The 23,404-nt window shown below is 36.7% G+C and overlaps 2 protein-coding genes across 2 annotated transcripts; both read left to right on the forward strand.

Moving 5' to 3' along the window:
• The first annotated feature begins 1,478 nt into the window (after nucleotides 1–1,478).
• On the forward strand, nucleotides 1,479–5,604 carry socs2 (suppressor of cytokine signaling 2). Its single transcript, XM_027023017.2, has 3 exons — nucleotides 1,479–2,036; nucleotides 2,673–2,915; nucleotides 4,141–5,604. The coding sequence occupies exons 2-3, from the start codon at nucleotides 2,789–2,791 to the stop codon at nucleotides 4,605–4,607; spliced, it is 594 nt and encodes a 197-aa protein (XP_026878818.2). The 5' UTR covers nucleotides 1,479–2,036; nucleotides 2,673–2,788; the 3' UTR covers nucleotides 4,608–5,604.
• Nucleotides 5,605–11,103: 5,499 nt separating this feature from the next.
• cradd (CASP2 and RIPK1 domain containing adaptor with death domain) lies at nucleotides 11,104–22,669 on the forward strand. Its single transcript, XM_027023002.2, has 2 exons — nucleotides 11,104–11,701; nucleotides 21,275–22,669. Exons 1-2 carry the CDS (start codon nucleotides 11,398–11,400, stop codon nucleotides 21,568–21,570), a joined length of 600 nt encoding a protein of 199 aa, XP_026878803.1. The 5' UTR covers nucleotides 11,104–11,397; the 3' UTR covers nucleotides 21,571–22,669.
• The last annotated feature ends 735 nt before the right edge of the window (nucleotides 22,670–23,404 follow it).

Below are 23,404 nucleotides of genomic sequence, written 5' to 3' on the forward strand. Positions count from 1 at the left end.
GATGTAGGCGCAGCTTCCCCTGCCAAATAGAAAAACTGGTTTCAGAGCAGTTTATGCGTGCCAGTTCGACAACCCAGGACTTAAAAGCCACACTAGTACGTACAATAAGAAGTAAGAATTTAATGACATGTATAGCATGTCAGCATGCAGGTAACATATTTATGCTATTTACGTATTTAGCTAATGCCCATCCTCTCAAGAAATGTCACATTATTTATAACCTAATATATGTAATACGTTGAACTGCTGCATCTTGCGTAAGACTGGTCTACCGGACGATCATATATGTACAATTGGTTCAGATTTTCATCGGTGGAGCACGTCAAATAAATTCAGAAAATAGCTGCATATTTTAGATGAAATCTGAAGAAAATAACGATGGTAATTTATTCAAGATTAAAGATATACTGCTTTATACTGACTGACTGATAATCTTTTGAACAAACCAGGTTTTGAAACTTTAGTTCATTTTAGATATTGTGAGAGTTTACAACCATGTTTACAAATTGAAAAAGCTAAAGCAACAAATAAATAATACCTGCCAGATGTGTTGTTTTATGACAAGAGAATTTCAACATAGACATTCCTTTCAGAACCCGAATTATAAGGCATAAAGCATGCATGTGATATTGTTTTGATGCTGCCAAGCGATCGTCTACATTTTTAAGGTGGTACACGTGATGTATCCAAAAGGTCAGCTGGTCTTTATAAAAATTCATTGGCAAAATGGGGGTCTTTCGACAACAATAAAGTATATTTTAATATAAATTAAGTTCTAAGAGGGAAATAAGGACCACAGAAAGGCTAAAAAAAGGCAAAGTGATAGGCCTAGTTATTGGTTTAGGTTTGTTGTTTTGTTTTGAATCAGAAGACAAAATTCCATTGCTTTGACTCCTTGACACTCAATAGCGAAGAATCCTACTTGGATGCATACAATTCCAGCATTTTTAAAGGCTTAATACAAATCATTATTTTCATTTACATCATCAACAACAACAATGATTATAATTTTTAAAATAGTATTTTTTCTACACTTACTGCTTACATTTGTTGGCTGTGTTGGCCCGCTTTTATTTGACAATCAAATGGCGCTATTACTGTTTTTTAATATGTGTAGCATGTGTCCTTATACATTTAATACATTTATTAAATTCATTTGGATTAAGATACACTTCTGAAGCAAGTTAAAAAGCCTCTAAATGCCAGCGAGTATTCTTGTAAGGAATTGCCGTTGTGATTTGTAGGCTAATTCGCTTTGTATAAGAGGAAACGATGAAAGAAAAAATATAACCCATACATGCAAATGCTGTAGTCATAAAAAGTATTTATTTCATGGTAGTGCACATTGTTTTTAATGAACTAAATAGTTTGTCCAAATAAGCTGGACAGGTGGGAAATGACCCTGTTAACCTGGGACAAAAAATTGTTTGGCACCACCTTAAAAAAATCTTCGCGCTTTTGTCCACGTGACACGATTCCTGGAAAGTTCTTGGAAATTGTTCTTTTGTGTACGACAATGTTAAATGGCGATTAGGTTGTTAACAACAAACACCAAAGAAAGACGTAGAGGTCCTGACAGATTCAGAGCTTAACAGAATGCATATTCTTTTTCTGTTGGATATTTGGTTCTGCATTACGGCGGGCATAGTTTTTATCTTCTGCGACAAGCGACACCGGTTTGACAACAGTTTCTTGGGCGCACAGGCGATAGCGACCAACTAGCACACCTCCAAAGAGCTTGACACGACAATTTGGTTGTAGATGCTGAGACGAAAAAAGATCTAGTAGCGTTTAGTTTTCTTTCGGTTTGTCATTTGAATAGTACGGTGTTGGCCAAAAACCACGAATAGTACGGGAAACAGGCAGTCTATTTTACTACGAGTTTGAATTGACATGTCAAGGTGCAACGAATTTAGTGGTAACGATGAGGTCATTGGTTGTAGCAGCTAGCTAGGTGCCCAAGTATCATGTTGAGATTTAATATATGTAAAATGAAAGTCACTGGAGTAGTTTGTTCATTTGCAGAAAGACAAGGGGTAAGTTAACCTAATTGTTTTTAATTTCTGTTGTAGCCTATATAACCTACTGGTGAATGTCCTGTAGCGTTGCCCCGGTTCATTTAGCCAGCCAGCCAGCTAGCTATTTGTATCAATGTCAAGAATAGTTTTGTCTGTTAAGGTAGGCTATCTTGTATAGTTTTGTAATTTAATTGAAATCGTCGCTTGAAGACAGGATATGTCAAAACATCAGCATACATTTGTTGAAAGACCGGATAAACGCACACATACATTAGAATTAAATAGTCTGTAAAAACAAAAAGCCCTGTTATTTGAAACTATCACCAATTACCAGTAAAGATTGGTAATACTTCGTGTATTTTCCTAGTAGATATACAACCAGTTCGAAGAAGACTCACCAATCGTCTCATTTATTGTAATTCTCATTGCTCTCAATGCACACCGAGCTTCACGTGCGACAAAAATGAATGCACGTCTTGTTAGACAGCCGATGCTATTGTTATTTGCAATAGCTTATAAAAATCACGATTACGCTCTATAGAAGACAAGCAGTGCATTTTTAAAGCACATTTGGTTTGACTTGCTTATATGTAATATATTGCTCTTGATTTCACCTCTTTAACACAGACACTTGACGACTTTATTTATTTTTAGATCAGCGCGTTCATTCATAAATCCAGTAAAGCTGAGTGGATACTGTAGAAGTCTTTGACCGCTCATCTTTGAAGGACTTTTGCACACACTGATTGGATGCGTACTGGGGTTCTCCAATGACCTGTCACTCCTCCGATTCTACGGAAACCATCGAAAATGACAGGAGAGCAGAGGCAGAAACCCGAGTCGCACAGTCCGAAATGGGACGAATCGCCGCAGCCATGAGAGACCTCAAAAATACTGGTAGGTCTAATGAGGTTTATGCTTATTTACATTTGCATGACTATATCACATTTATTTATTACTTGGGCTTTTCGTTGCCTTTCTTCGTAAACCTATGTTACAAAATTTTATGTTGCATAGTATTTACTGCTCCTCGAGGGAAATGGGGATAATAAACACAAAAATTAAACATGAATAACCACAGTTGGTTACAGTCATTCTGGAAACATGGTTAAAGTGTGGTTAAAATGGTCGTTTGCTTAATTTTAATCGTAAAGATAAAACGTAAAATAAACATTGAATTTAATGTATCAGTTTCGTGTTTCCGGTAGGCAAACGTTATGCTTTAAAATGAAAATCGTTAATTTTTTTCTTCTAGTTATTTTTTAAAATCATTTTGTGTTTATGATTAAGTTGAGTGTACTGTCTGAATCTATTCAGTCTCGCTGGTTCAATTTTGTGGTAATATATCCCTTTCTTTTATTTGCTGCAATAACCATGAACCAAAAAACTGATTGAAATAACACACCTGTACTTGTTAATAAGATTAAGGTTTTTATTTTTAAAACTTTGGCAATAAACTTTTAATTGCTTATCTGTAATTTTCTTTGATAGCTTATCGTTTTTATTCAGCAGGGTGTGTCCCACACATGGTGTCCAGCCCACTTTTGTGTGTGTGTGTGTGTATGTATGTATGTATGTATGTATGTATGTATGTATGTATGTGTGTGTGTATGTATGTATGTATGTATGTGAGATATATATATATATATATATATATATATATATATATATATATATATATATATATATATATATATATATATAATTTGTAGTTTAGCTAGGTTAGGCTCAGTGGAGTAATATAAACTGGAGTAATGGGCTTGTATAAAGAAGAATGCGGAGGTTTTTTTTTTCCCTCTTTTGGCTGTACTGTGTGGTGCAGGGCGGGGAGCTGTGAGTTGCACTACTGTGAATGCAGAGTGCTCAGCGCAGCAGAACCTGTAGCAGCACATCTGGAAAGACATTGCCTTATAAAGCGACTGAGGTTCATGCGTAGCAACAATGACCTTTTCTCTCTGAATAAAAAACAGCAATACAGTAACACAAATATAACAATTGCATAAAATTATAATTCTATAACTATTGATGTACAGCAGGATTGAGTATTGTACATGGGCACACATCATGGAAGCTGATATGTGTGACCACATGGATTTCTTTGTTCTTATTTCCTGGGTGGCAGGCTGGTACTGGGGCCGCCTGACAGCCAATGAAGCCAAAGAGATCCTTCAGGATGCATCAGAAGGTACATTCCTGGTCCGTGATAGCACCCAGAGAGACTACCTCTTCACCATCTCTGCCATGACATCGGCTGGGCCCACCAACCTGCGCATAGAGTACAAGGAAGGCAAGTTCAAGCTGGACTCTGTGGTACTGGTCAAGCCCAAACTTAAGCAGTTTGACAGTGTGGTCCACCTGGTGGAGCATTATGTTCAGCTGTCCAGGACTTCCTGTAAGGGTGGGACCGCTCCACTGGCCCCATCCAATGGCACAGTGCAGCTCCTTCTGACAACTCCTGTGTACACAGCTATACCTTCTCTTCAGCACTTGTGTCGCATTGCCATCAATAAAACTACACGACAGGTACAAGAGCTCCCACTTCCTAATAGACTGAAGGACTACTTGACCGACTACACCTACAATGTATAGAGGCTAAAGAACTATGAATACAATACTCACCAAAATATTGTGCACTACCCAACCTACAGTGAAGGGCCATAAAAGACACTATGGACTTGAGATGTTCAACTCAACCCAAGGTATCTTTTGTCAGGGCGTGAGAACTACAGAAGAATGCTGAGGGTCTTAGAAAAAAGGCCCGCAGACATTCTACAGTCTTGGCCTGTTGAGTTTGTGTTTTATGTGTCGGATACACTGGTCTACACAGACTGCTGTAAGAACACTACCGAAACAAGTTTTCTTGAGGAGTGCACTTCTTCTGATGCATCAAGCTTCGGAGATGCTTCGTTTCCTGTAATTAAATGTGTTTGTGATGCATCAGTACTGCATAGATTCCCAGGTTTTTTGTTTCTGTGTGCACAGTTTCTCTCCAAATTTAATAATGACTGATGATTATAATGTCTGCTACTTATAATACCCTTAAAAGATAATGGATAATAATATTCTTTTATCTTTGGCTGATTTTTACTGTCACTATGTGAAACTGTCTGGTGGCACAGGGAGATTTCCAGTATGGCCCTTCTGAGTTTGATCAGGTTTTTATTGATTTCATTGGTCTCTTCACATTCTGTCAGAAGAAATTGCCCTTTTATGTTGATTTGTTACAACCTATCACCATAACCATTGTCAGTAAAACAATAGTTGAAATCAGCATAAAATGGCAACTTCTACTTCTTGTGTTAGGATTCCCTAGGATATTTTCAACTGGGTTTCTAGGAAGAGTTCTTAATGGAAGGCTGTGTTTCTCTAGGGATGGAGTCATTCATAAGTACATCACATCACTTGGTCTACTGTTTAGCCTCTCAGTCACATCAGTGTTGAAGAATTCAACCAACCTATGTGAGAATTGTATACAGTGGTGCTCAATTAACAGTAAATGTTCTTTAATAAAGGAAAATCTATTTAGTTCCATAAGTGCTACACATGAATTATTTTTTTCCAAATGTATTAAATTATTTTTTGGTAATGTAGCATTTATTTTCTCTGAACATCTGTTCTATGGGTGTGTGTTTGAGAGAAATTCAGTAATTGTTTAATTTTCAATAATTGAAGAATAGTACATTCAAAAAACCCTGTTAACAGATCCATGTCATTGGGTTCTAGTCATTGGGTTTAGTCCAAGGCCTGTTGCAAATCGCTTTTAATGTCACAATTGGTTTTATAGATGATAAAGCTGTTCTACATGTTTCCATCCCCACTGTAACACAAACACCACGTGCACTTAAAGTGTCTGAGAATATTATTCACTAGGGCTCATGTGTAGAGATTGAATGCCAAATAACTAAGCAAACTTGTATTTGTTTTCAGAATGGGATCCAGCAAATTTCATATTTCATGTAATTTGCTACACTATGATTTTTGTATGCTTGTTTCCCTGGTGGAGTGTGCTTGTAGTGCTGTGTAATACCTGTTTTTCACTTGTATATCCTTTCCACTTTTCCTTGCTGCTCTGTTTGGACTCTTGGGATCCTGGTTTGTTAACTAGAAAGTCTGAATTGCATCTATATTTTCCTTTGAATTTCAATGTATGTGTGTGTGTGTGTTGTCTGTAAGATTGAAGACCTGGTTTACATGTCTGAAAATCTGCAAGGTGCTAACCTTTAAACAATTGAATTATCAAATATTTGTAACCAAAGGCTTCTCTTTTATGAATACCTATCTGCAAAATACAGAATTCTATGTAAAATCATATAGAATTCCTGGTTCATGATTTTCTATTTGCAGTTGTTTGCTTGGGCTGCAAGTAGCTGCTGTGCCACAGGTTATGCTTAAGAAATGGTGGTGTCCTTGTCAGAGTTAAAAGGAGGGGCTCCCAGGTGCATGTTCTCACAAGGTTATTCAACCCTCATTAAAGCAAATAGGATGTAATTAGCCTCATAAGTTGTCCCTTAGACTGAACTGACGGCATTCAAATTCAAACTTGGTTGTGCGTGATTAAGGATAGGGAATTTCAGGAAGCCCTCCCAGGTCAAGTTGGTGTGAGCGATGTAGACTTGTTCATAGTCCCTTTCATTCTTCCTTCTGTGTTTTCCCTCACACACCCTCACCAATTCTACAACCTGGTACATTTTCCAGGGATTCACATAACATGTCACACTGGGTCAGTTGTGGTCTTAACAGCTCAGAAAGCTATATGTAAATTTGAAAAGATAGATTATCTTTATAATTGATTTCTCACTTTACATACGACCAACTGAAAACAGCTTAAACAAATATGTATGTAAAAATGTAAAGTGCCTAACTACAGAATAGGCACACTTACTACAAATAGGAACTGTAAAAAGTTGGCAACAGAAAATTTAAAAAAGTCATTTCTAAAGTTATTTTTTTCTTATATATAGAGTGCTATTATGAAACATGGGGAATATTGTTGCTTTATGAAACTTAATCTGAGGTTAGTTGGAAACTTTCTATATGAATATATGGCCAATGGCATGGTCTATAAATAGTGTCAGTACAAAAGAGTATACCAAATTCATTTAATTTATTTAGTACTCTTTCATGTGCTTTCAGTCATATTTTCACAAAAGTCTAAAGATAAAACCATGGCAATGGGTGGCAGGGAAAATCTAAGTGAGATGATATGAAAAAAAAAATCATCCTTATATCAGTTAAAATGTAGATAAGTGGATTAAAAAGAGGTAACTGGATTATAAATAAGAAAAAAAAAAAAAGATTTATGAGATTGCCCATCAATTAAGTCTGTGTATAATAACATTTTACCTTGATTTAAGGGACACATTGTGTTTAGCTAATTTAGCCACCAAACAAACAACTAAAAAAACACAACTGAAGGCCCAGATGTCCATTATCCATGGTTACTTCAGTGGCATTTCAAAGCATTTCTACATGTCATTTGGTGTTCTATTAAAAATAAAAATGAGAAGAAAAAAAAGTTTAAGAAACCCAACTTGGCAACAGAACTACAATGCACCTTCATCCACACACTCTTTCACACATAATCTAGATGCATGTTGATTAAATTATTAAAATGGACTATATACAGTAGTTTCTGTTCAACAAGCATAGTTTTACTTCTGGAACTAATCTGTACTTGCATAAAACCCCAAAATACCATAGACTAAATATAAGATATTTGATGTTACTCTGAACTTGACTGATTAACTGATATCATGCAATGGAGAAAGAAATTAATTTAATCTGCTTCTTTTAAATGTTTTAAATCAGACAGTCATGTGTAGGAGCAACAATCTGTTTCCATTAAGAACAATGAGGTAAGATCATGGAAATATGCAGAAAATGAACTAAATAAAAATCTGGTGTATGAACAAGTACATTTGTAATTAATAATAAATGTTAACTGATTACCAATGTCTTTCAAATATAAAACACATTTTAAACTTCACACAAACATAAATGGTTATCCAAAGCCAAATCAACTGGCAGATCATGAAGAAAAGAAAACGAAGTCAGAAATAATACCTTTTAGAGGCACAGTAACAAAAAGTTGATATATTTTGAATGGTATGCCATCTAGAAAAGTATTCATCTAGAAAGGTATTTTTGTCTGAATCAGTGCATGCCTTGAGCACTAAACATTTGCACACACAATATTATAAAGGCAGACAAAAAAGTAAGCACCAAGTCAGTGCAGAGATGTCTATCAGAAAATGTTTCCAGCCCACTATGGCAGTGTATGAAAATAAACTGTATAGGTATAAATATTGGCTTCGACAGTGATCGTATATTTATTAAATATTAAACTGTAAAAGGCTGTGAACGTTTAATAATGCAATATCCTCTATCAGTAATCGGAGAGAGTAAACGTGTCTCTGGTGAACCTGAGGTGAAAAAAATCCAGTACAACTTACTCTACTGTGAATGTGAAAAGCATGTGTACAATGATAGAAAATCATGAAATATAAATTAGCCACCAAAGTAGTTAGCTAGCTAATGAAAAAATTGAAATTGGTTTAGCTGGCTAGTTAAACGCTAGCTAAACAAGCAAGTTAGCTTGATAGCTAGCTGGCTAACATTAAGACTTAGGCAGCAAAACATAGTTTAGATGTCATTTTAGAAAAGCCATTCTTTTTATTTAAACGACCATCTAGAATTATTTTTGTGATCTAATTTAAAAGACAAAGCTGACTTTTGATGCCATTAGGCAAGAGATGTAGCGTTAGTTAGCTACAGATAATAGTAGCGTTAACTTACCTAGATAACTAACTTGTTAGCTGAGTTAGATAAGTGACATTTTAATGGCCCCCATTTTTTTGACTTTTTAATGGATGTTTGAGATATACACTAAATAGTTTTGATTATACCTAGTAATTAGTTACAAGCTCAGTTTGGAATTTGCTCTTTGTTTAATCTTGTTAGTCCCGTAGTTCCAGTACAAATATTTTTTTTAAGAACAATTTAGCATTGGTTCGTAGAGGAACAAGTTAGGCTTCCATTAAGAACCTTTTAAGCAGAGGTTGTACATATAACTTTTTTTTTTTTTTTTTGTGGGGGGGGGGGGGGGTGTTCCTTTATTGAATCAAAAATGGTTCTTCTATGGCATTCTTTAAAAGACCATGTTTGGTTCCAGTTGGCACCTTTAAAAGTAAGAGTTTATGGACACATAAAGATCTGGAGTGTGTTCATAGCATTCAGAAGGATGAACTAAATCAAGTTATTTAGATTTCCAAATCATACACATCATACCTTACTCTTTACAGAGATCCTTATGCAAATTATCTCATCTTGAATCAGCTAATGAAGCCAAGAAAGGAAAATAGTAGGGTCAAAGGGTATTAAGCAACTAAACCTCACCTTTCAAACAGATAATAGAAAATAGACAAGGATCATAAAAGTGTGGAGACATAAAACCACTATTTCTACCCATAGACAACGTGTTGTGCAATTCATAACTATCTTTATGGTCATAACTATCTTTACACAATAGTTAACAGTCAGATTATTTGACTGGTTGGTAATGGGCTACTGTGCCTACCTGTGTGTATAATTTTATTTTATTTTTTTAAACATATTTTTAATTTTGAGAAGATTGGATGAAATGCTTAAGAACATGATAACTGAAAGCAAGTGATTTAGCTGAATACTTACATTTGCATAGTGGTTAGTTTAAGAAAAATATGTCTCCAACTGAACACCCACAAACTAAATACGGTAAGAGATCTCCCGGTGTTAAAATTTCATGATACAGGTTACAATATCCTGTCACCTATTCATTAGAAATATTGAATATTACTTTTAGACTACCTAGATGCAAGGGAAGGGCCTTGCAATGGGTCAGTTTGTGTTAGCTATTTCACAACTCTTCATTTTTAGTCAGCTTCTGCACACAGGACTGCAGTTGTACAGGAGATCACATTCAGTCCAACGGTGACACTGATGCGTAAAAAGTCATTACAGCACAACACATTATGTCATAGACACAGTGTCTGAAAATGGTCCACTACCCAAAAATATATGGTCAGGAGTAGTTCAGTTATTCACAAGTAACAAATAGGTTAACTTGAGTGATAAACTGTAGCAACTAAACAAATGGGGTACCTTTTTAAGGCAACTGTAAGAAATGTGCCTAAGAAAGTTGCAAGTAACTGTAGATGCAGGTAAATTCTTAAACAAAATAATAAATAAGATAAAATTTGTTCATTCACTTTTTCTTATTAATATTGTAATAAATCCATTTGAAGCAGATTGTTGTTGTATTACAAGAATAGTATATGTGTATGGTTTCCCCCCCCCCCCCCCCTTTTTTCACCATATATGTGACATTTTAAAGATTTCCCTTCTCTTAGCCACCCTCTTTAACCTTATGAAGGACTTGTTAATTAACTGATTGAATTGAGTCAGATAAATTGAGTCGGGGTGTTAGAGAAGGCAGAAATCTCAAATGTACTGGGCAGGGCTACTCCTGCACCATGACAGAGAAACACTGTTCTAAGGTTTATGCAAGCCATTTTTAATTTTTGGCAAGAATCAATCAGTATTCATGTTTCACCTGCTTAATTAAATTCTGCACGGAATGACATTGTTTGTCACCGTGTTTGTTGTTGATAACTGAGATTGTCGATATTTAAAGTGCAAATATTTTGATGTAGATTAGAACAAAAATCTAGTACAAAAGTATGTTTTGTATATTATCAAAATTAGCATTAGGCCTGTTTGTATGTGAAAAACACACCTTAAAGTATGCATGCCTTGTGCTGAATCTAAATGCAGTAATAGCTATATTATATATTATAGAATATAAGAACATGGAGCATGGTAGGGTCTGCTTCATCATTAAAAAGGAGAAATTAGAAGAACTGACTGATGGGTGGACATTGGAAGTTACAGAGATTTATACAGCAGTGATTGCAAAGTTAGTAAGATTATGTATATTTTGAAACAACTCAAATAATGACACTAAACTTGTGGACTTACATTTAAGAATATGTCCACAAAACTTTGGTTCCTTATATTTCGTTTCTAGTCGGCATAAGTATATGGAACATGAGGAAACGACGTATATGTGAAATCACTCTGCAACAACAAACTTAATATATGTTCTGATTAATTTAAACAACGTTAAGTTCAAATGTGTAGTTTCGTGAGGTCGTCGTAATTTTGGTTTAATTAATTTCACACAGGCTCTAAGAATGCAGCGTTTAGCTATATCTAAGGCGAGGTGCTTCTTTGTAACGCCACTGCCTAGCGGACTTTAGCTAGCTCGCTAGCTAGCACGACAAACTTATTTGCGAGCAAAAATTATTATAAACTAACGTTCAGTTCGGTATGTCATTAAATTATGGATCCGAAGCACAAAGAAATTCTTCGAGCGCACAGACTGCAACTTTCCGAGCAACTTATAGTCGATGACACGATTATTCAATATCTGTATCAAGAGGACATCTTAACACAGAGCCAAGTTGAGGAAATTCAGTCAGAAACATCTAACAAAAACAAGACTTTGAGGCTACTTTATATCCTTCCCAGTCGTGGCCCTAATGCTTTCAACGTGTTTCTGAAATCACTAGAACAAGACTTTCCCTGGATAAAAGAAAAACTGATGCTTTTATTAGCTGAAGGGAGCGCATCTCTTTCGGACCCTGGTGAGTTCCCATACTGCAGTGGCTAACGATATTTATAATAACTAGGAATTTATTATGCTAGCTAGCGACGGATATTACTCCACTATGTGTTATGACGATTTGTTGCGAACCTTACTAGCTAGCGGTGGCGCGGCTTAAGGAAAGTAAAAAAAAAAGTTTGGTTCAACTCCGAGGAGCTAGCTTGAACTGAACTTGAAGTTCACCTTGGTAACGTAGTGGGCTTAGGCTACTGAGCTAGCTAATTTTCTCAATAATTTTCCCTTGGAATAATGCGAACAGCTCGGCTGCCACATCTGATTTCAGGCAAAGAATGTTGCCATATAGTCGTGTCCCCAAGGTGTCATGATGGTGTTTGTAATAAACCAGTAATTTACATTGATTTTTAAACATTCGTCTCTGTAACCTTCCAAAGTGAATAAATCATGCTTTCAAAACACGTCAGCATGGTTTGGGTCAGTATATGATCATGCACATGTTAACAGTGAATGTAACCTTTATTCTCTTACGTGTGTGATAGTTAACAGACTCAACTACAGTGTATTTTCTCTATACCCATCTTTTTGTATTTAAGGTATAAAGGGCAAATTTTAAACCCCATTAATATACTTGATGAACAGAAGGTAAAATTAATTTAAGCAAGAGCATAAATACTATACAACCTTTATTCTTATATCGGTTATGAATCCTTTGCTAGGAGTAACTGCATCAAGCATGTAATCGGTTCATATCAACAGTTTTTCTCTTCCTGCTTTGCCAAGGTTGCTTGCTTCTGCAACTGCCTTATTCATTTATTGTTTGGGGTTTTGCATTTTAGTTTCTCAATTTATAACTTCATACAGCATTGACTCTTCCCCCTGATTAACTGTTTATATTTACAGAGAGTGTCAGGTTTTTGTCTTATTGCTGATGGAGGGCTGACCAGTGAGTCAAAAAACTCATCTTTTTTTAATCATCTGTCAAAAAACATTTTTCCATAACTAGACTGACTTATGTATGTACTACAAGTAAAATTTTGATCTGGCATTCTATTATTTATACTGGTAAAAGAATATGTTCTGAAAAAAGTAGATGGGGATACTTTCACTCTTGAGTCTGACTGAGTTCATGTTTTGTTTGAGACTTGAATTTAGCTTTCATAAACAGTTGTGTAGATTTTATGTTGGCCTAAGTAAAAAGGGAAAAACAGTGTTATATGAAATGTTATACTTTTGACTCATATTGATCTTGCACGCAAATCTGAGCAACTTGTGTATACCTCATCAAAAAAGTACGGTTCTAACAGTTGTATTATCACTTTAAATAAAACATCCTTAAATGGGACCTTTGATCAATAATTTTGTATCTTGCTTTTAAACCGAGAGCTGTGCTGTGGGACAAAGCAACTCTTTTAACGTGGTTTGAGAGAATGAAATGGCTACAGAGAGAGACAGAAGGATGTGGAAAAAAATTCCAAGTTGTGTTTTCAGTTTGTCAAGGCCAGGCTGGCTGCCCTGGTTTCCATGAAAGCTACATTAGTTCCTGGCACTAGCTCTGGGGCCCGGCACTCTCGCCCTGCATCCTCCTTTCTAGGAAAAATTTAGCCTAATCAAAGCCATTTGTTGGCTGCTCTCCCTCTCTTTCCCGTCTCCCTCGCTTCTGAATTGAAGGCTTTATTGACTCGGTAGTTTGACTTATAATAAATGGGAGAGGCCTGCAGATAAAATAAATGAAAAATGCACTCCCTATAAATACAAAACACATTTCTAGGAAACAGAAGATAGCCATTAAAGCGAACAAGAAATCCCTACTGTGAAAACCCAATTTTAATTAGGAAATGGTGATTACATTGTTAAATATGTCTGCACTAGAAAATATTACACAGTTGGGGTTTTTTTTGGGGGGGGGGGCACAAACAAACATAATTATTATGCTTCCTTTTGTCCTTGTTATTCAGTAATGATTCAATGATGTCTGTACAGTTAATATTCATGATGACATTTGTTTGTGGGTAGCCTCTGTCATAGCAGCAGATAATAGCATTCTGTTGGCATGGAAACATGATGAAGGCTATTTCAGATGTTTGTTCTCCTTTGACATTAATTCTAGATCATCTGTCACAGAAAATGTTAGTATTGTCACCTGCATTTTAGTCCTTTCTAAGGGAGATACTATAGAGGTATCTGACTATTTCTGATTTATTGTTACTTCTGTAGTAATCCTTCTCGTTCATCAAAACCCCTCAAAACAAACAACCAAAACGTAGGTCTTGGCATTTCTGACTTTCACTTTTTGACAGTAAAGTAAGGTCACCTTAAGTTAAGAGTGGCCTTCTCTTTTTGCACCATGCTGCTTAGCCCTTACAATAGCAGTAAAGAAAAGTAGGTTCATTTAATAATTGGCTCTCAAAGGAAGCCTGTTTGTTTTTATTTGGCACTAACCCCACCTTCCGGCACAGTGTGCTTTCCAGGAATCTCAGGCTGAAAAAAGTTATGCTGTCATTGTAGAAACATGCAGAAGACCCTCTCCTGGAGCCAGGCTCCTCTTAGCAGTGATTTAGCTTCAGTCCAGCTGGCCTTTTTCCACCTATGCACTGTGACTTTATTAAACTCCTTCTGAGATGGCCAAGGGTTTGCCCTAAGTTCTACACAGGAAAAATGTAGTAAGCCAGGGATACATTTTTACCTGTTTTCAGGTGATCATCTTGAAGAAGAGGCATGTGTAGGTGGTAACAGGGTGCTTTGCTGGAGATGGAGCAGTCAAATGCTTGCTTCTTAGGCACACCTTCTCGTATCGGTCCTGAATTAGTGTAGACCAGATTCTGTATTCACCTTATGTGTTTTGTTTTTTTTTTCACAAATGCAGGCTATTTGGAGCTGCTTTGTGATATCAAATTGTACATTTCCAAGCTTGTAAGTATAGAAACTAAAGATTTACTATTGTTACTCACAAGTCGCACACCTAATCCATATACATATTTCTTAGTTAACTATAACACTTAATATTTCATGACATATCTCTAATGCAACTAGGTAGCCTGCAGTCTGAGCAATATATAATCTGTGCTGTCCTAAATAAATAATATATATTTGGGAGGCACTGTATATAATGCACCATTTACCCACTGACAACAGTTGGGTACCTCACCAGGCTTGTCTATACATCCCTCAGTTGTCAGACACAGGTGTCCTGCATCACATCATTAGAAGAGTAGCAACTGCATTTGGTTGTAAACTAGCTCTAGAGTGCTGTTGGGGAAGATGTGCAAAGGTCAACCCTGGAACATGGTGGAAATTTGAAGGCATCTCAAACTAAAAGAAAATTATTTTCAAAAACAGATCACAATGATTTATCTTATGTATTCCATAGCATATGGGGCAGTGGTACCTCAGTGGTTAAGGTACTTGACTTGTAATTGGAAGGTTGCTGGTTCAAGCCCCACCACTGCCAAGTTGCCACTGTTGGGCCCCTGAACAAGGCCCTTAACCCTCAGTTACTCAAGTTGTACTCAGTCATAATTGTGAGTCACTTTGGATAAAAGTGTCAGGTAAATGTTAATAAAGTTGGGTAATATGAGACTAGAACTCAGATTTTAAAAATGTAAATATTATCTTGATATGAATGTGACTTTGGTTGAAGCTTGAGTGAAGGATCAGAGGGGGTGGGAAATTCATTGCATGTAGTTACTGCTCCCAACCAGTCAACACATTATGCTGCTCATTCTAAAGTATAACACTAAACAGTATGGGGAGATTCTTCTTTCACCATTTGTAAAATAGCCACCAGAATTACAAACTAAGAACGTCAGTCATAATAAAGGCAGTTTCATATTTGAGAACTAGTACCCCATTTTGATTGCTCTACAGAGGGCACCATATAGGGCACTCAGCTTGCAGAAACCCTTTAGCATGACTGCTTGGTTAATTTGGGTTGACTCCAGGATTAGCCTTCACTTCAGTCCTCTGTTGTTCTGAAAACTGTAAAAGAGAGAAGTCTCATATGACTCGTATCCTTTGAAGATGCTAATTTATGATCCATGTTAGAAGATGGACATCAAATAGAAAGGTGTCATTTTGAATTTTTATTGTCATAGATTAGCATCTATTGTAAAATGCTGCCACATGATTCATTGTATACGTCCTAGAAAATGTAGATCCAGTATATAACATATTAACAGCCCATGTCTTAAGTTCCAAAAGACCTATTTTGTATTCAACGGTGGGTTTTCATTACCAGGCAGATCTGCCTATCTAATGAGCTTACAAAGGTTACATGACCACAATTACGTATTCCCCATCCATTTGATCTACAAATACGTTGTGTAGAGTACCATTAAAAAGGATGTTCATCCCTACTGGATCAGAGCAATGGCCAGGTAAACAGCACCATCTCCTATTGAAGCAGCCTCAAAGCCCGGCTTTGTACACATTTCTACAGTATCAAATGTATCCTAGCAAGTCACCACATACTGTTTCTCACTGTTCCTTGTAAGTAGCAGGAACTGCTATACATCAGCTTGAGCTCTCATTAAGTGGACCATTGCTTGTCTTAGGACTGCATGTAACGTAGCCATGCACAGACGGCACTGTTAAGAGCACATATAGATTCAAAGCTTTTCATTAAGGAGGTCTAGACCTTATTTTATGATGGGACCAAATTAAATTGTTGCTGTATTAGAATATATGATAAAGTCGGCCTTAGTAAACCATCATTCAGATGTAGTTCATTTGGTTTCACAGAAGCATCTTCAAAACTTTTTGTTGGGTACGGTTTGTTAGGCGATTGTACACCTGACCTTATTACATTATGTTCAGGAATTCTGCATAACAATAATTGATGGAAACACAAATTCCCATTTTATTTTGCCATTTTTATATAATTTGTTGTGGAAAATTTGCTTAAAAATTGCAAAAGCTTTAGATCCCCGACTGTGACAAAAGTAGTTCATAGAGTAAAACAGGTTTTATGTATATTTATGGAGTTATCAGTCAATCCCATAACAGTTAACGTCTATTTAAATATTTTATGTGGCAGTTTAGGGATGAGTGATATATGCAAATTATGAACTGATATGAGACCTGGAAGAGGGTTATATGTCTATATTATTTTATTACATACAATGAGCTGCAGAAGTAACAAACAGTACCAAAAATAAATACTAAAAAAATAAAATGCTGGAATAGCAGTTTTAGTAGATCCAAATGACCAAAGGGGTGTCATGGTTTGAGTACCGCTCAACAACTGAACATCCACATTTTCTACATTAATTCATTATCGGCCTTTTTTATCTTCAATAAATATTCAATTTAGGGTTTTACACTGTACAGTTATGTTCTTTTAAATCTTGTCCAAAGGTAGGTATTATATCTACAAAAGATGATCAGTAATAGCAAGCTAAATGTTTTGGATAATAAGTAACATTTGGCATTTCTCTTCCTTCTGTCCTTGCTAACAGCACATTTTGCATGTTTGCTGTGGTCACGTTTGGATTTTTGCATTCCTGTACTGGCAGTTTAGCACTTGCTTTGTAATGAGTTGAAAGTACTTGTGTTCTCTTATGGAAATCTGAACTTTAGAACTATTCTTCTTCCTCTTGTAACTCTACTTAAATCTGCACCCACACATCATATCCTACCTGCAGACAAAGACTACTGAGAACTTGCCATGATATTTTACCTGTCTACATGTGTACACTGACAAATGTTTGAGAGATAGTAGTGAGCATATGCTTAGATTATTTTGCTGTAGTTATCAGATATGTGTGATAGCTTTAATAGGACAAGACCAAAAGCTACTGTTTCCTTTCTAGTGGACATTTTTGGATCTTAGGATTGACTTTTAACTGAATGATTAAAAAACTATGGGGAAACCTTCATGTGTGCAATAATCATATACTGTATTATTTTGAATCTGTAAGAAATAAATACCAATCATGCAACAAAAAATTGGATCAAGGTCTCTGTAAGCATTTGCATATTCTGGAAGACATATCAGTATATAAACAGGTGTGAGAGGCTTTCCTTATCATTTGCAGGTTTGATCAGTGTAAATGCGATAATGGCCATGCCCTTGTGAACAGGATAGTCTTATAGGATTTCCTGGAATCAATTGTTCACTCAGGTGTTTGTACAATCTTGTCTGTAATTTAAAGCATTAGTTTTGGAGAAGATCTGATTTTCCAAAATGTTGTCAATCATTTGAGATGTATTTAGTTTCCCATTTTTGCCTCTGTGTAGTTTAACCTCAAGGCTATCATCATTAACTAGTAATGGACTAAGGGAAGTTTATGATCGCCAGATAGCATTCACTGACCGCTTAATTAGGAACACCCAAAGTTATGCTGGGTAGAACCCCCATTTGTTCTAAGCCTCAGTTCTGTGTGGCATAGATTCCCCAAGGTGTTTCAAAAGATTCCTTTGAGGTTTGGATCCATGTTGACATGATTACCTCTTGTAATTTTTGCTACAATATCTTTTATTCCACCACATCACAAAGGTGTTCTGTTAGACAGAGAACTGGTGACTAGAGAGGTCACTGAAGTACACAGTGAACTCACGGTAATAGTCAAAAAATCAGGTTGAAATGACTTGTTCTTTGTAACAGTGCGTTATGCTAGAAGATGCATTGTCAGATTGGTAAATGTTCTTGTTCTCAGCTAACAAGAGTGGAACCTGATGTGGTCTGCTCTAATATCCCATCTGCCTCAAGGTATAATGTGTTCTACATTCTGAGATTCGGTTCGCTTGCCACGATTGTAAAGAAAGGTTATTTGAGTTACCATATCCTTCCTGTCAGCACAAGCCAGTCTGGTCATTCTCCTCTGATCTCACTCCTCAAAAAAGGCATTTCAGCCTGCAGAACTGCTGCTTACTGGAACAGTTTTGTTTTTTGCACCATTGCGTGTAAACTCCAAATTATTGTGTGTGAAAATCCCAGGGGATCAGCATAGTCTGCAATGCTCAAACCTGCTCATCTTTCACCAGCAACCATGACATGCTTAAAATGTCTTAGATCATATTTTTCCCCATTCTGGCATTCAAACATTAACTGAAGGGCAGTTTCTGCATGATTTACACTTTGCACAACTGCTATGTGGTTGGCTAGTTGGATAATTACATGAATAAACAGGTGAACAGGTGTTCCCAATTAAGTGGCAAGGAGAGTATATATGCCAAATTCACCATGCACTTACTTTACTTGTTAGCCTTGTTAGCTTTGTAGCTCAAGTACAAAACCAAAAAAGCAAAATTTGAGACCAGGCATTTTGGGTGATTTTATATAATTTAAGATGAGCGAAAAATTTGTGTAAATTAGATTTTTTTTTTTCTTTAAAATGTCTACACATCTGTGTGAAATTTGAAGATGTTGAGAAATTACATTTGAGCTCTCTTATTACTCTTGATCTCTCATACATTTCCCATATGACTTTCCTTTCAGAACTGTGACATTGTTTATATACATTTACCTTTAAGATGCACTTTGAATTTGAATAAATTGGAAGGAAATGTTATCAAAATAAAGTCTGCATGCAGTTGGGGCCTGCACACTGCAGCCTGTTCACTGATGTGTTACAGCTGTACTCTGCATTTATGAATGCTCTTACATGCAGTGGCTAACATGTTTATGTGAGTATACTGACATTGTTCACATGGGCTGAAAAACGTTTAAAAATATTTTTCTTAATGTTAAACCTATGGATTGAATTATACTAATCAGTAACACACATGTAATAATTGCATAATTAATTCTAAATAAAGTAATGTCTAACATTCATGTTAAACAAAAAAGGTTTTCCTTGTAAAGTTCTATGAAAAGTTTTTTGCCAGCGAATAAATAGGAAAAGGGGCATATATCTGTATATAGATCGGGAGCAATCAAAGCGCTTTACATGTTGGGCTAAAAACTATAAATGTTGGGGGAAAGTATCAGAACAACTCTCATTGTTAAGGACCTTTGAGTCCTTAAATGTTACCCATTAAACAGTTTTCTGTTTTGACAGATTTAATGTACAAAAGTCTACACAAGGGGCATTTCGATACTAAAGCTAGGTGTTACAGTAAGGTTGTAACAAAACTCTTCAGGAGGGTTAATCTCCAGGATCAGAGTTGGATGTCACAATTCTGCAAGTACACAAGCTCTACCTGGGTGAACAGGCCATGTGTGATGGTGCCCATCCCTGCAGGGAAACAGAGCCTAAATCAGGTTTATCCACAGTCTGAGGTAGTTCCAGCTAATGTGGTTAAGATGTAGTGGTGTGGATGGAGAGGTGTCAATTCTTTCTTAACTGAAATCAAACGTGATTGTGGATAATGGTGGAATCTCTGGGTTAAACCTCTTGTTGACTTCCCGTTAGGATTATTATGCTGATTTTGGGCAAGACACTAGAACCAGAAACTTATCCTAGAATTGCCATAGATGATTTTGCTTTGCAGTGCCATTTTCAATTTGCTGTGTCTTAATTCTAAATTGTATTTTACATTATTCGAGTTGTGGGGTTAAAAAAATGATTTGGGCCTCGTATATGTGTATCGTTTGTTTTGTTCCTAACGCAGTGTTAACAGAACCCCAAAGTTTGATCTTACATATAAGAATGCTGTGCAGGACAGCAGATATCTACTGATTATAACATTATACTTGGAGTTAATGCTAGTTTACGGGCATTTCCAGACTGGCAAGCTTTATCACTGGATTAGATCTACATTACACCTTAAAACAAGAGTCTTGCCAGGAGTTCTACCTCTTGGGAAAAGAAGAGTTGGTTTGTTTTCAGGCCAAGGACTCTGAAGCTCTGATGTGACCCCTTTCATCACCCAATGGCTGTCCTTGATTCTGTGAGGCGTTTAAAAAAAACAACAACTTTCAAAACAAACTGCTAATCTGAACTTTGTTCTTTTTGTCCCTACCGGTGTTCAAATAAAACACACCTCTATCCTCCTAAAAAAAAAAAACCAAACAACAACAAAAAACAAGAATGTGATTTTAGATCTCTCAGCACAGATACCAGTGTCTTAGCAGTAAAATAAAGATTCAAAGACATGCTTTTAACCCCTTTCTCTCATATAAATGAAAATTGAATCAAGAAGAGATGGCACTTTGTATAGGTATCGATGAGTGCGTCTTCTATTTTTTAGGTATTGTACTGCAGCAGCTGTTGCATACTGGCTGTCTCAGCGGCACCTTGGTTTAGTTGTGTAAGATGGTCTAAACATGTCGCCAAGTGAAAACAATTTTTGTCATTTCCTTACTAAGTACATATTTTTCACACAGGCCATGGTATTCTGAAAAGTATATGCTACTTATGGGTATTTGGATCATGTACTGTGAATCATGAGATGTATTTAATTTCTATTTAACCCCTTTAAGACCTAATGCATCTGCTGTAACATTTTTAAACCTTAATTACTTAATTAAATAATTGTAAGTAGCATCAAAGAAAAACGGTATCGCAAACCTGTAACATTTTAACCTTGCATTACTATAATTTTTTTCCTGTTGATTAAGTTGTGTGATGGTTCCACATGATTACAGGTCAATGAACTGTGGGTTACTAAGTCTGGTTTTATAGTCAGGGTCTTTTCCTGCTCTCTCCATGTTTAGCTCAGTGGAGTGTTCCCCCGCACCTTCTCCACCTGGCTCCTTCCCATCAGCAGCTGAACAAGCTGGCCTCTTGTCTCGGCTCAGAGTGGGAGATGGTGCTGATGGACTTGGATCTGTCACCGGGGGAGATCTACCGTTGCCGTGCTGACCACCCACTCAGTGTTCAGAGCCAAGTGCTGGCAGGACTGGTGATGTGGAAGCAGTTGCAAGGCAGGAGGGCCACTGTGCAGCGCCTGCTCCAGAGTCTGCAGGCTGCAGAAGTCCATCCATCTGTCCTCAACCAGGTGTTCTTCTGATGCTTGAGGAGAGAGTCCAGCCTCCTGCTCTGCTGGTGAAATCACTTAATCCCCAAACAACAGCATGCCAGCAGAGATGAACAGACAAACATGCTGTATACCATGTTGGGGATCTTTAGGCATGTTAACAGCAGTGTAGGAGATGGTCAGTTTGGGAGCTTTTCTGGTTACTTAGCATATTAGAGTCCAAGCTCTATCAAAGCAGCCACTGTATGGACTAAAAGTATTGCTAGTGTTGCTACTTCGAATCTAGTCACTGAAGCAGGATTAACTTACATTGTCTCAATTCCATTTATAGAATTTTTTCGGATTACAAAATAATTATTTGTTGGAAAGGTTTTAAAACTTGAACTGAAAATGACTGACTCATTCATTAGTCAATGGTTTGTATGGAAAAATACCATTTCTTTTACAGCTTAAGGAAACATGTTTTGAAATTCTGAATTTTATTCCCAGATTGTCTTTGTTGATTGCTGTCAGTGTTTGCATTTACATGTCCACTCTTTATGCTTTTTAAAATATTCTGTTTTTTTTTCTTTTTTTTTTGTTTTTTGTTTTTTTTCCCCTGTGGAGCCCTACTGAGGTATGAGATAAAATGATAAAATGTACCTTGTATTGTGTTTGTGTTCAAAATAATTTCAGGGTCAAATACTGTCAAACTCTTGTTATTAACAAACAGTTGTCCATCAGTGGGGCTTGCCACTGAGAGCATCATAAAATGTGTCTTTTAAGGGATGGATGCCCAATGGCATGCAGCCAGTAGCCAAAGTTTACTTTGGGACACCAAAAATGTGGGTGTTTTGGATGCACTGAAACCAGCTGTAGGTCAAGGTGACTTGCTCTTGTTAGTTGTGATTAAGACCTTTAGCACTCAGCAGTGATAGACTTGGAAACAGGTACATAGTGTCAGGCTGTGTTCTACAGATAATAAGGAAATCACATATGTCTTATATGTACAGGGAGTAACTACAGTGAGGTTTAGATTATTTGTGTCCAATAAATTTGGTGATATGTCTAGCAAAGCCCATAAAAAAAAAATGGTGATCTTTACCAAAGCCCATCAACCAGGAAAATAAAGCACACTGGGTTGTTTTTCTGACTTGTTATAGCACTTGGTCTGTTATTCTCCCAAGCATATACAAAGTGCTAATACAACCATGCACATGCTCCTCCGGGGGGAGGGGGGGGTTAAGACACTAAAATACAACTCAGGTTTTATGTATGTTTCTCAGAAACTGAAGATATTTTAAAAAGTTCTCAGAACTTCTCTGTCTATCAGGTTAAACCTGGGATCTGTATATACAAATCATGTGCTGATGTTTTCATCCAGTAGGCTCTGTCTGAGCATCCAGGCCTGCCCACAAACCCATGTTTAAATGCTTTTGGGATCCTAAATCTTGAGGTTTGGAGTAGCATTCAAGAGGGAGGATATGAATGGCCTTTATGCTGTAATTAGGACATGACTGACAGCGGTTACCCATTTTCCTGTAAGGTTCTGTGCAGCATACACTTGAGACCCATTTTGACCCTAATGAACACCCTGTGTTAGTCTGCCAAACTCATTCTGGAAGCTGGGGTATGCTCAAATAATGTGCAATATGGTGTGCAGTGGGGCCTTAAGTGAATGATTAACAGAATAATGTAAACGCCAAGCTGTTTAATATAATTACACACAGGATATCAAATGCCCTGGACTAAACCTTTATGGTTTCACATAGGGCCTAGCCCACTCTCTTCCCTCATAATAAACCTCTAAGAATCCGCTACCTCACAAGCCCTTCACTGGGGATTCCATGTAAACCCCTCCCTTTGTTGGTATTTAAATGAATTAATC

The sequence above is a fragment of the Electrophorus electricus genome, chromosome 2, assembly GCF_013358815.1.
Source record: "Electrophorus electricus isolate fEleEle1 chromosome 2, fEleEle1.pri, whole genome shotgun sequence".
NCBI classification, from domain to species: domain Eukaryota; kingdom Metazoa; phylum Chordata; class Actinopteri; order Gymnotiformes; family Gymnotidae; genus Electrophorus; species Electrophorus electricus.

Excerpts from the sequence above, each read along its gene's own strand:
- socs2 (XM_027023017.2), top strand. The coding sequence starts at position 2,789 with ATGACCTGTCACTCCTCCGATTCTACGGAAACCATCGAAAATGACAGG. Across the intron at positions 2,916-4,140 it reads GAGAGACCTCAAAAATACTG|GCTGGTACTGGGGCCGCCTG; the intron begins GTAGGTCTAATG and ends CCTGGGTGGCAG.
- cradd (XM_027023002.2), top strand. The coding sequence starts at position 11,398 with ATGGATCCGAAGCACAAAGAAATTCTTCGAGCGCACAGACTGCAACTT. Across the intron at positions 11,702-21,274 it reads CGCATCTCTTTCGGACCCTG|CTCAGTGGAGTGTTCCCCCG; the intron begins GTGAGTTCCCAT and ends CTCCATGTTTAG.